The sequence below is a fragment of the Thalia democratica genome, unplaced genomic scaffold (genome assembly GCF_965202585.1).
Source record: "Thalia democratica unplaced genomic scaffold, ktThaDemo2.hap1.1 HAP1_SCAFFOLD_1630, whole genome shotgun sequence".
NCBI lineage: Eukaryota > Metazoa > Chordata > Thaliacea > Salpida > Salpidae > Thalia > Thalia democratica.
Window position 1 is genome coordinate 1 of NW_028140460.1, and position 14,276 is coordinate 14,276.

A 14,276-nucleotide genomic window follows, 5' to 3' on the forward strand; every position below is an offset into this window, starting at 1 on the left:
TGTGCTTTAGCTTAATGCTACCTCGCAGCTCTAGGCTTTCGATAAATACCCTCAAAAGCGATATAAACCGTTGCAAAAAATAGAAATTAGCAGTGAAACTCTTTCAGTTGGCAGTTGTATCCTAAACTATGCTTATCAACTATGAAAACGCTGCTCCTAGATTCATCAATTTACTATACATATCTATTAAATGAACATGTGTATATTAGTTTAAGTTTCTGTAGAAATTAGTGTGAAGAATTTATCAGCAACAGCAATTTATTAGAAATTTTACTCACTATAGTTATCACTGCTTGACATAGTTCAAAGTTACGTACAATGAGGAAAAGTAGGGTTTTGATAATATCAATGAAGGTGACATGCTGTTTTGAATGAAAAACAGCGCCAAACGCTTTTCAAAAGCTGAATTTATTAATGCTTCAAAACTTTAAAAAACAAAACTCCGTACAAAAAAACCATAAGAAACGTAAAACTAGTACTTCTATCTGGGAAAAGTTCGAGCTCCTTCTCTTGGCATTCTTTCTTGATCAATGTTGTTCCTTCGACGACTTTGTGCTTCTTCATAAACTGAAGAATATATCCTTGCCTTTGCAACGACTTGGCAGTTTGAACTTTTCTCTGGAACAGTTTTTTGTGTTTAGGTAACATAATCACAGCAGTAACAGTTAGCATACACTCAAAAGTATTAAAATTGTCACATAACTTGACGCTAAAAAATAAAACGGTACTTATAGTTTTCAGTGATCTGTTTGTTAAACTTTAACTAACCAAATCGCTTGTTGTTGTTGAACTTTTTTCCGGTGATTTTGTGTTGTTTCTGTGAAAAAAAAAATTAAAAGTTGTCAAATATTTTACACTAAATAATTTTTTAAATCTAAAAAAAGATAAAAATACAAGGAATACTGTTTTTTCTAGCCATATCAAAAATCGAGTGGTTAAAAAGCACAAACACTTTCAAAAAATTACAAACACGCACACTAAGGCAACAGCCATTTCCGGTTCTTCGGGTTGAGCAACTTCTTCGGGCTCGTCAACGTCAATTTGCTTTGCGAAATCGTCGAACGTAACAGACGGCAGCCTGACGTTTTTCAACTGTTTGCTGCCGCTGCAGATCTGCGCTTCTATCTCAACCGCCAACTCGGACTCTTGTTCCCTGATGCTTTCCTCAGTTTCTAACGAAATTTAGAAAACTGTATGAATTAGAGTGCTCTATACATGAGATCTTAATCATTAAAATTATGTAAATTTGTTTTTTAAAAAGCTCTGTAGATCTATTCTGGAGAAACAGTGTCAGCTAAAGTAAAAATCGTTGAATAAAATTTTGAATAAAAAAAAATTATAAAAAGTGTTTCAAATAAATGTCCTACACACATGTGGTAATACAACACGAAAAAAAGGCCCTCACTTTTTACGATTTCGTTGTAGTCGGTTTTTGCTTTGGCCATCTGCAAAGTTAAGAGGCTCTTGTGGGCCACAGAGTTCGGGATGAGCCTTTTTTCGCGCTGACTTTTTTTGTCGACTATCACCGACTGTTAGATAGTTTTTGGGATTTAAAAAAATCCATAGAGATTTTTTTTTCTGAAACCAAAACTTGTTAAGCTAAATTAGACAAAAGCGTTAGGATTCCTATAAAGAAGTAATAGTAAAATAATTTAAAACTTCTCTGCATCAGTTTATAATTTTAGCGCTACAAAGAAATTTTAATCAAATTGTATTTACAAATCATCAGTTTATAAACCTATATTACTATTGATGCTTAGCTTTTGCTATTACTTACTTATCAATTAGCAAAAAGCGTGTTATATAAAAAACCAAACCGTAACAAAATATAAGAAGCTACGCTAGCGAGTTTATGTAAAAATGCAGTTTATACGTTTTTAGTTAACAAACTTTGAACAGTTTGGTTCTGTCGAGCACTCGGAATATGTGACGAGCTTCCAACTTTCCGAACAACCGAATTAAATCTTGCAGGTCGTTCTGGCTGCAGCCGGCCCCCGCCTTGGTCATCACTGCAAAGTTTATTTGTTTTAAAAACGCACCTCGCTCTTTTACCTGTTTAACTTTGTCCCGCGCTACTGTTTCTTCTAAGCTTTTGAAAAACTTTTTGGGAAATTGTTTTTCAAAACTGAAAACAGAAAAACTTTTAAATAAGTAACAGCAACCTGAATAGAAACTAGTATACGTACTAGCTGGACCACACCAGACTTGTTAAAATGCTAAGAGTTACTATGGTAATTCAGCAATGAAGCGTCTTAACTTTAGTTCGTTTTAAGTTAGTAATTTCACGCTCGAGTAAACAAAGCAGAGCTTTTTAACATGTCTGGACCACACAATCAAAATTAATGAACAGTGTTTTTTTTCTTTAATACCGATGCTTTTATTTTATAATTAATTGTTCTAAAAACCAAACCTTCAACTTATTCTAAGTTTTAAATCAGAGGTTTTTTAGATTCATGGTGTCATTTAATAAATTTAGAACTTTAAAAAACTTTTCCTTACAATACAACAAAATGAATTAAAAATAAAGTATTTTATTTACTATAAATACAAAAATTAACTTTTTAACATGGTAAAAACTTTACTTAAAATGTCCTTAGTACTTTTTTTTATCAGTATCATGTCAGTATTAAATCAAAAAAAACTTCTTTTCATGTTGCGTAAGTACCAATGATAAGGTATTTTAGCAGCATAAATAAAATTTGAAAGAATGTTTTAAAATCTGCACAAAACTAAGTAGACCTGAATAACTATATCCTTATACTAGTTTAATTCTTATAAACGTTAGAATTATTACGAAATAGCGTGAAACAGTTCAACCAACGCTTGTGAAAATGAACTATGAAAACGCACCATATCTGTAACACTGGGTGATGAGACTGAACTCTCTTACGCAGTCGGGCGCGTCGTTCGCTTCGTCGTGAGAACACCTGACGCTGCTGATGTCTTTCACTCCGTTACTGTTGCTCTGCTTCCCGCCACTTTGCTGTTTGTCGATAAAAGATTAAGAAAAAAAAAGAAGCAATTTAATTCTCATGTGAGTAAATTTATGTTAATATTTTTTTGAAGAATTTCTATGTTGTTAGGTTTGTTTACTTTTTGAGAATACTTATAGTTTTTCTATAAAGTTTGTACGTATAAAATAAAAAATATTTATTTAACTTTATACTGTAGTGCTAATTTTTTTTTTGCCATTCTTATGTTTATTTTAACTTTTGTTTTTTTTAGGTATTTCTTTATACATTCTTCAAAGATAAGTTATATTTATATTTACAAAACTAAGCAGAAACAGAACAAATAAATTTTGGTAAATTGACCCTGAATAATTTACAGAGACAATCAAATCATACTCACATCATCATACACCGCATGCTGAAACATTCTGTTATTGCTAGAATCTTTCAATTTTTTCGAGACATCTTTTATTTCGCCTTTAGCTACTAGTTTGTTTTTCATTTTCTTGAAACGAGCATCTTTAATATTCTGAAAACGTTGAAAACAATGTAAGTGACGTTTTAAAGTAGTCAGAACAAATAAAATCTTACAACCCACATAAGTGCTTATGATGAGAATAAGAAAAAACAATTAGTAGCTTACACTGTACATTTTAAGTTTAAATATAAATAGACGAGCATAAGAGAAGCCCCTAAGTGATAAAGTATGGTTTTCATATTTTTATAGAAAATCACAGTTAAATTAAAATACTTGAAAAAAATATAAAAAAGCTTAATTTTTACTATTTAAGTACTAAATTTGATTTGAGAAAACTCTTAGTGCCAACTTCTAAAAATACACTTAAAATAACGTAAGGTATGCCATCATCCTTGTTACACAAAATCAAACACATATATATTATAACATAAAACAGTACTTATCAAACCATTATTTTCTTCAGGTTCACCCAGGACATCGACCCGTCTTCCGTTTCCTTCAAAATTTTCTTCACCCTCTCCCTGAACAGCTGGAACGGGTTGGGCAGTTCCCGCCATTTCGTGGCCAGCTGGAAGAGAATCTGGTGCGTCATCTTGCCCGTCAACGGACTGTGAAATATCGGAATATAAAATTATGCATGTCTCAGTGAGTCAACAGAACTTTTTACGGTATTTTAAAACTATTTGGGCATATTGCTTCAAATAATAGTAGGTGTGAATCATTTAAAAGCTAGTGTCTAAAACAAAAATTGTGTTTAAACATTTGTTATTTGCACAATAAAAAGTTTTTTGAATAGATGAAAGTTTGTGCAGTTTCTTTTTTGACTTGTTTCTTATTAGACAGTAGTTTAGAGCTTTTTAGCATGCAGATAATTTTATACCGTAAGTTTTAAACTCATTATTATTGAAAACCAAACAAACTTCATGTAGTCGTGGCTCTGCTTGTATATGAGGTTGCTTTCCACCAGCTCGTTTGTAATAAAACTTGAATGCGAGTTGTTTGAATCGCTATAATAATTTAAAATTTTTTTAAATGGTCGTAGTATCAAACAGTACTGTTTCAACTTACTACTAGAGTATAAAAATATTCAAAGTTGTAAAAAACTTTTTGTATGTCTAAGATCATTGTAAAATGGGTGCACGACTATTCAAATTCAGACAATTCAAAATCCGGCAATTCAATTTTTAAAATTAAATTGAAATGGCCACAGTTAGAAATGTAATGTATATTTGTCAAATATAGAAAACACATATGTAGGTCCTATTAATATCTACAAGCAAATTTTTCTTTTTGCAAAACATTAAATATTTTTTGAGATATGTCTTAAATAAAGTAAAAAACATAGTTATTTCTAGTAATTTTAAAATATGTTAAAAAATATTGAAGATTTTGTGTGAAAGAAAAAGTGGCTTGTTGATATTAGTAAGATCTACATAAGTTTTTTTACATTTTTTTCAAATTTATATAACTTTTTGAGGTAAAGCCTTTAAAATATTTTTTTAAGAATTTGAATTGTCAGAATTTGTGTTTTCCGAATTTGAATTGTCATGTAAAATGTAATGTGAATGTTATTTGTAAGAATGTAAAATCATTGTAGCAAGATAATCTAATACAAATATTAAATGTAACCAAACCAGAGACGAATTGAATTTAATTTGCTTTGAATTTCACCCTGAAACCTGGACCTTCCAATCCTTTCTAATAAGCAGTACTGTTTGTCTTTTTGATTGTCGGCAAACTGCAACAAAAATTAAAGTATTTACTCTCAACATAAATGCGGTTTTAAAGATAGTTTTAGTTTGTATAACCATGTTGTATACCCAAAAATGTACAAAGGCGATTACAACATACATAAAACTTCAAATGACATGAGTTTATTTAAACATATAGTTTTATTGTTAGTATGTTTTTTAAGTAGTTTAAAAAACCTATATATACAAAGCGTTTTTTTAAAGCAGCACATTTCAGCTTAAGCTATTATGAGTTATTTTTTATAAAACGTTACTAGAAAATTCACCTCTTTTCTTAAAATCAATGCTAACATTAAGTTGGCGTTTAAATTAAGGCTGTAAAAGTGTGTACAAAAACTTACTCCATAATGTCCAAGGACGCTACTTCTAAGGTTTTGAGATGCAACTATAACAATTTTTCTCAAACCAAATCTGGTTTTAAAAGTAAGTAGTAATATATTATTTAATTCACTTTTTACTATTATACACTTTTTAGTAAAAACAAATAAATACAGCACTTGAATGTTTTATCTTAAAACATTAATTTAAAAACCATCAAACTTACAAAACAAAGAATTATTTAATTTTCAATCTAAAAAGTTTTATCTACACTAACTTACTTAGAATTATCAACAATTAGGTTAAAATATTTACAATTTTATGTAAATCTTTCAAAAAAAAAAAAACTGTTATGTATGTAGAAAGTTGAAAAATAATAATTTTGTTAAGAACACTACACAGCTGATTTTTTTTTTTCATTTAAAAAAACTCATTTCAGTAATAATATAAAAAACATCAAAACTTATGTTAAAGTAAAAAACCTTTCAATAGCTACTTCCATTGACATACTTTTTACATCAGAATTTATATTCTCTCTTTCTTTAAAATTTTTACACGATCCCTGTAAATAGTTATACAAAGCATTAATTTCTTACGTAAACTTTGTAATTTACAGGTAATAAGTGTATATTAACAAAAAGATAAATTAATATATTTTATTTTGAGTCTATAGATCTTTTAACTTCGGTTTCTCAAACTTGTTACGAATTTGCCATAAGATCTATTAGGAAATAAAACTTATTATATGTAAAATCTCTAGTTTTAATCTATAAATTAAAATACTTTTGTAAACAAAACTTTTATTCATAAATGACTTAAAACTTTTTTAAATATAGTCTAAAGTTTTATTACTAAAATAATATTTTCTTAGCTGTAATATAGTAACTATAACAATAGTTACGCTATGTATACTTCTTTGTTGAAGAGATGATAAAACTTTCATTAGTTGACAATTATATCTATTATATTTCTAAATATTTATAACAAAACAATATTTATAACTGCACGACCATCATCAACATTCTATGTGATGAAAAACGCAGAATTTCGCTTGGATTGTTGTTAATGATCATGCAGTTCAGGATAAATAAAACATCTTGAATTTACTGACTATGGTCATAAAAATTAGTACATACTACTTAATATTTTGAAAAGAAAATTTGGATTTTAAAATAGAATATCATTAAAAGAAAATTAAGGGCATAGAGGGTGTTTAAAAAATTTTTTTTCGAAATTTGATCTTATTTCATATAGTTTTTACTAAGCTACAAGATGCTTTTTACAGATTTTAAAAATTCGATTTTTTTTTTAAAGATATAGCTGGTCAAAGTCGGAGGCAACAATAGGATCCTTATGGGAGGCGCAAACTAAAACAGCAAAAATAGACTATTTCACTAAAAATCTATCTCCTCCTACGTTTTTTGAGACAACTACCTTAAATTTTCAGAAATGTTCCTTGCAATATTTAGAAAATTCTGTCGGAAAAAAATTTCTAAATATATCAAAGAACACTTCCTGAAAGTTTGAATTAATTATATCAAAAAACGTAGAAGAAGATAGAATTTTAGTGAAATAGTCTATTTTTGCTGTTTTAGTTTGCGCCTCCCATAAGGATCCTATTGTTGCCTCCGACTTTGACCAGCTATATCTTAAAAATTATTTCGATTTTTTAAAATCTGTAAAAAGCATCTTGTAGCTTAGTAAAAACTATATAAAATAAAATCAAATTTCGAAAAAAAGTGTTTTACACCCCCCTATGCCCAAAACAGTATCCTTTTTTTTTTTTACGGTGCTATTCATACTAAACCATTATAGTAACTTTCAAATAGATAGTTTTATGTAATCATATCATATTTTTCTGGTTCAAAAAGAATAGTAAAAAATGCAATGTTCAGTGCTCATACTTTTTTACAAACTAATTCATTTAAAAAATAAAACACTATAATTTTGTAGTATGTCATGATACAATAATTGTTTGAATCTTTTAACATCTTCGCTTATCTGTATAAAATAAAGTTGAATTTTTTAATGCAGTATAAATGGTATAATAGAACTGTAAAACTAATATAAAAAAGAAGCTAAAAGTGTGAACGTGCTATTAAAGTTTCTTTTTATGTACAGATAAAAAATTATATTATTCGAAAATTTTACCTTCACAGGAAGGTTGGAAGGAACGGGATGGACAGGGTAGATTTCATCCAGCTGATCCAGCTCATCGGGGGCACACGCGGTGTGATACGCAGCTTTCTCGTCGAACCCCTGGAACCTTTATAACAAAACTCAGATTATAACCCGTATTGGTTATACATTGTTTGATGAAATCAGTTGTTTATTTTTCATGCTTCGCAAACAGGATGAAAAATAATACAGTACTGGGTGAGGTACATAAACCTTTAGATAGCGGTTGAAAAAGAGTTTTGAATTTTGTTAAATTTTATTGACAAGTTTTGACACTGCATTTGTCATTATAAAAATAAAAGCTGAAAAAAATAATTAAAACAGTATCAACAACTTAAAAATACACATTCATCATACCAAACAAACATTAATGTAATAACAAAATAACTGTTTTGAATAAATAACGAACCATATAAAGGAGTATGCTTAAGTAACACATTATTGACAAAACAAAAATAAAGAACTAATCTAAACTCTTAGTAGTTGCAGGGTTCGTGCGCGAAATTTTTTTCATTTAGCCTGACTGAGACCAATTTAGTCTGACATTTTTCAAAGTAAGGAAAATCCCCTTTAGAAGTCATTTAGGTATTGGGGGGCCTTAATAGTACTATTATAGTCTCAGACTTCAACCAGCTTTATCTCAAAAATATTTTGAGCTTCAAAAATATGCAGAAAGCAACTCATAGCTTAGTTACAACTCAATAAAATAAGACTAAATTGTGAAAAAGGTGATTGATGTCGTATCAGGTTTAAAAAGCTTACACTTTAATTTAAAAAAATGTTTAAAATTTTGTTTATATAAAAAAAAATTAATTGTACCTAAAATTTGAACTCCCACAAAACTTAGTAATTATATCTTAAAGCTAAGTTTTAGTGCTTTGATATCTCCAATAACTTTAAACAAACAGTAAAATATATGAATAAACTGCTAAGATTTTAAATCTAATAAGTTTTTGGTATAAAGCCTTTAAACTAGAAATTAAAACAGTTCAACCAACTAAGCTCTTAAAAACATAGCTGATGTAAACAAATTCAAATAAAAAGATAAGTTGTTGAACTATACTGTAATATTTAAACTGTATTTTTTTAAGAATTTTTATAATTATGACGTATATAATCTACTCAAAACAAAATAATGAAGGTTCTTAAAAAAAATTTAAGGTTTTAAGCATTTGTTTTTACAAATACTGACTGATTTTGTCTTTAATAACTATATCTTTATTTAGAATAAAAAACACATCTCAATTTGATCTTAAAAAGATTTCTTAACTTTTTTAATCAAAGATTTTCAACCATTTGAACTGAGAAAAACTGAAATTCTCAAATTTTTAAATAAAAAACTGATTTAGCCTGACGTTTTTCAACTTTTTTCAAAAAAACTGATTTAGCCTGACGCGCACGAACCCTGTAGTTGGTTGATTCTGATTTAATTAATTGTTTATTTAAAATAAGATTAGAGTACTTATTATAGTTTGGTGTATATAAATTGGTACAGCTTTATACTAGTCTCAAATTTATTACCTCAATCATTTATTGTTTTAAAATTGTCAACTATTAATCTTTCATTTGAACATTAAGTACAATTTATAATGTGATCTGACACAGCTGCTGAACTTGTTTTTTTAGTTTTTTGACACTATTTTCCTTATTTATTTGAAATTTTATTTTGATAACAACAAATGTCGTGTTGTAAAGGTCAATAAAGTTTAATTAGATGTTGAATTTTATAAATCTCTGTTTGAACTAGTATTCAAAAATTTTAAGAAAAAAAAATTAAAACAGTGACTATTTTAAATACAGTCTACATCAAGGTTCCCAAACTTTTTTTCATAAGGACCATTTAAAAAATAAAAAGTTTAAAAGTTTTTATTAAATAAATAAACTATTATTGTATAAATACTTATACTAAAAATAAGTTGATCACTCTCACTATCAAAAAATGTCTGAGCAAAACAGTTAAAAAGAAATTATTTGTTAAAATAGAGTTGAAGTTTTAGTCTTAAGAGATAAAAAATAAAGTCTTTTTTTTCTTAATAAATATGAAACTTATATTAGATAAAAACTCATTTAAGTAAAAATAAGTATAAAAGTACTCTTATACTTATTTTTACTTAAATGAGTTTTTATCTAAGATAAGTTTCATATTTATTAAGAAAAAAAATAAAATAATAAAAATATAAATAATAAAATTAATTAAATTAATAATAAAAAAAAAAGTACTCAATTACTTGTAATTTTTTGGATGATTATGTAAGAAAACTTGTAATAAAATGTACAATTATTTAGCATTATAATAAAGAAAAATTATCAAAAAACTATCTAAAAAGTTAAACATAAATTTAATTAATTTACTCATGTACTTGACATATAAGCTTAATAAAAACTAGTTTCAAATTTCATAAATAGTTAAAAAATAAAAAGCAATACAAATTTAAATAAAATAACATTAACTTCTTTGTCTAAAACCTGTCAAAAATTTGAGGCTCTCTTCTGGCTTCTGGTATCTCGTAAAAGTCCATTTCATCATGTTTGCACAAGTAGTTCCAAAAGATTGGCTCTATTTTATTTTGTTGGGGAAGGACAATTGCTTTTTCAGAGTCTCTTACTTTTAATCTAAGCCAAAGTGTTGGTAGTGTGATTCCATCTAACCCTTCAAGGGCTATTTCTTCCACAAGAACTTCAAACAAATTCATTATCTACTGAATTTAGTCTATTAAAATCAAAATTCGATTTTATTAAAACCCTGTTATGTCAGATATATAAGGTTTTTTGATTTTTATTAATTATCCTCAAAGATACTTATAACTTATAGAACCTAGTTAAAATTCTGAATTTATAATGCAGATAATGATTTGTAGACAAATGAAATGTAATAAGGTTACTAATTAAAAAGTTGTATATGAAAGTTAGAAAGTCTATTTGACAATTTGATATGCACAACAATATCTTTTTTTACAAAAGTTAGTACTTGTTTTGTATAAATAATTTTCTTAAAGTTTTATAAGTTTCATTTAACTTTTGAGATACAGTCAATAATGTGAAAACTTTCTGATACAAATGTATAGACTGAAATTTTTACACTTTTAACTTTCTCAGAAACTTAAAAATTCATTATAATATATTTTCTTTTTTACAGAGTATAAAGAAAAAAATTGGGAAATATACCTTTATTATATCATATTTATACTTCTTTCTGTTTAAGTGGCCTTGGTTTTGATGCCTAGGTCCATCATATGGACAATAAACTTGCAATAATGATAATTAAAGTTCTGGAGCTTAAAGGTGCTAAAAAACAAGATTTCAATTGAAAACATCTTTACTTACAAGAATTCCTGCATGTAACTTGTTTAAAAATTAATAAAAAAAATACTTGAAAATTTATAGCAATTTGGTTAAGACTAGTGAAAAATATATACTTTTAATGAACTAGTTTTTTTTTCATATTTTTAGGTTGCCTTTCCCATGCAGAACCTATTAAACTCATTAACTATAATTCTATATATTTATAAAAGTACTTTTTATTTTTAAACAGGTAAACAGCATCTAGTAGCTTAGAAAAAACTACACAAACTAAAGTCAAGTAGTAAAAAGAGTCAACTAGTTTTTTTTAACTGTTAAGATACTATAAAATAAATAAATAATGAGTTGCACTTTTTTAAATCCGAAATTCAAAAAAGTTACTAAAAACTGTCATGAGTCAGCCTGCGTTTGTGAAATAATGGAAAAAAATTTAGAGTCACAAACTGTACAAATTTACTGTAAATTAATATTGAATACTAAAAAAAAAACAAATGGAGTAACATTAAGAGAAAAAACATAAATTTGAAAGAAAAAATACTTTTTATGTCATTTGAAAGCTTTTAGTATATACTAAATGATACCAGAACAAAAATACTGAACTAACTTTTGAGATACGGGTAGTTTTGTAAAAAATCTGATTAAAACATATGGAGCAAAAATTTCAAGGCTAGTTTTCTAGGAATTTTCAATAATTCACTAAAACCCTATCATATATTTAATTTTTAAAGCAATTTACTTAAAATATTTAGGAATTACAAACAACTTGTAGGACACAGATTTATGATTAAAAAAAATATCTATTTACAGTTATATATATTTTTTTTTTAGTAAAAAAAATGTGTTTTCTACAAAAAGTTAAAAGTTTATTAAAGATTACTCTGAGAAAATTAAAAAATCAATTGCTCAATTCTAAAGGAGTAGATAGAATTTTTGTGAAACAGCAAAATTTTGACTTTTTAGTTTGTGCCTTCCATAAAGAACCTATTTAACCTTCTAATTTTGATTGCCTATATCTCAAAAGTTACTTTGAATTTCTACAAACGGTGAAAATTATCTAGTAGCTTAATTAATTGTGTAAAAGAGAAGACTTAATTTTAAAAATGTTTACCCACCCCTTATTTATGCTTAGTCTTAAAATATAGTCTGATTTTTTCAAAAAACTTAAACTTGCCCGAGTTTTTTAAACAACTTGAAAAAGTTTCCATTTAGTCTGAATGGACTGAAAATGTGGTAACCTTGTTAAAACATTATTTAGTCTAACAAAATGACAACTTAATTGTTATTTCGTGCTACTTTTAAAAAACCTAGATTGCGTTGTACAGTCTATGAGATCATTCTAGCCTGAGCCTTTTTTAAGCTTTGAGTTAGCTTGAGTTACACTAAGCTGCCAAAAGTTTTTTAAAAAACCAGGTTCTCTGAGTTTCTTCCAAGTTGTTTTGAGAACAAGTTTTTTAGTCTATTAAAATTATACTTTAGGTAAAAAACTGTCTGAAGAAGTATAACAACATTGAAAAAATACTTATAGCTATTTTAAATGTGCTTTTTAATTTTAAAAAGTGATAAAAAAAAGTTTTATTTGATAAAATGTTTGTATCTAATCAATTTTCAATACTTTACATACGAAATTGTATAAAATTCCTGGTTTTTCCAGGTTTTTTTTTGCCTAAATTATCTAGCTTTAGGTTTTTCAGTATTTCAGGTTTTTAGGCAACTCTGTTTAAAATTAATCAAAAATTTTACTAAAAATTCTTTAATTTATTACTGATTTTTTAAAAAACTGCATTTCATAATTAAACATATTTAAAAGATAAAAAATCATTACTTTTTTTGAAATATAAAAATTTCAAATAGTAACCATAATTTTATTTTCTTATGCATCTTTTTTCCAAATTCTTAATAAAAAAAAATTAATATCAAATAATTCATGGCTAAAAAATTTACAGTTAAAAATATTTTACAAAAAAAAAATAAACTTTATAAATTTATCAGTAAGTATGTAGTTGAAAGTAACTGCTAAAAATTTTAGCCATTTACTTCTTTTTAGCTTGGTAGTTCTTGTGCTGTGATCATGCTGAACTTTGAAGTTATAGGTTCAAAACTCAGTGGAGGCACATTTGTATGAGATTATTTACAAATGTTCAGTAAATAATTATGGAAGATATGATGGCTTCAGAATAGTAGCTGGATTGAAAAAATATAGCCTGAGGTACAACAAGCCAAACTGAGTTTATAACAAAATTTAAAAAAGTAAATTTAAGCAAAAAGTGTTAAATAATTGCTGTTTATCAAGCTTAAAACCCTAAAAATATCTAAGTTAAAAAAAAAGAAAAGGACTTAATAAAATCACAATAAAAAAAATTCAAAAACTTACATCAGGTTTAAGCACAATACAAATGCTAGCTTGTATATAAACATTATATTTCAAAACAAATGTTCATAGATACAATATAAATATATTTTGTGAAGTTGTCAAACTTTCAAGGTAACTACTAGTATATCTACAAGTACTTGGTTTAACTATAAGTTTATACATGATCTTGTTAATAAATTTGAAACAGACTAGATCAATTTTGCTATATAAGTGACCAATGATGGAATTGATCTTGTAACCTTTGGATTACAAAACAAGAAGTTTTACCCTTGAGCCAAGCAGGTTCAAGATAAAATTTAGAAAAACTAGTATATAAACTACAATTTCTAATAATAAAACTAAAAACTGGATTAGTTAAGTGTTTCTAAAATGTATACCAACGCACATTAGTATGTACCTTTTGCAAACAAGTCTGCACAGTGGGCTTTGGGAAACAATGTATTAGTCAACCAATTACAAATTTATAAATTTATTTTAATCCAACTCTAAATTTTTCTTCTAAATATCTGATAAAATGTTACTAAAATTCAAATTGGCTTTTTATAGGTTTTTGTTGACTATTGTTAATTTAATTAACAAATTAAGTGACAATTCAATAGTGAGTGTTGTACTTGCAACACCTAGATTACAATACAAAGACATGTGTAAATGAATATTTAAATTTTCTTTTCTTTTAAATACTTGAATTAATAAACCAAAGTGACTTTTTAGCACCGTAAATCAAGAAACCTTATAGCTAATTATAGTAAAACACAATAAACTTTTACAAAACTTAACCCAATTTAAATAGACCTTAAATAAAAGCTTGATAACTAACTTATATTTTCCCCTTATTCTATGCTATAAAACTTAGTTAAGGTAGTTCAAAAATTTACTTATATAATACTCAGTAGTTTTTCAAATTACCTCACCTAAATTTTATAGCATAG

General features: G+C 26.8%; 1 protein-coding gene across 1 annotated transcript; it reads right to left on the reverse strand.

Annotated features, from left to right (window-relative positions):
* Positions 1-479: 479 nt before the first annotated feature.
* Positions 480-10,405, reverse strand: LOC145848726 (general transcription factor 3C polypeptide 1-like; the record flags this gene model as incomplete). The annotated part of the gene is made up of 14 exons (XM_082954005.1): positions 10,143-10,405; positions 7,650-7,764; positions 5,981-6,060; positions 5,522-5,591; positions 5,064-5,167; positions 4,350-4,436; positions 3,878-4,037; positions 3,352-3,480; positions 2,851-2,983; positions 1,891-2,009; positions 1,406-1,529; positions 977-1,172; positions 769-817; positions 480-618 (listed from the first exon to the last, which is right to left on the reverse strand). Coding segments are annotated over exons 1-14 (1,732 nt in total), but the record flags the coding sequence as incomplete, so codon positions are not given.
* Positions 10,406-14,276: the final 3,871 nt, after the last annotated feature.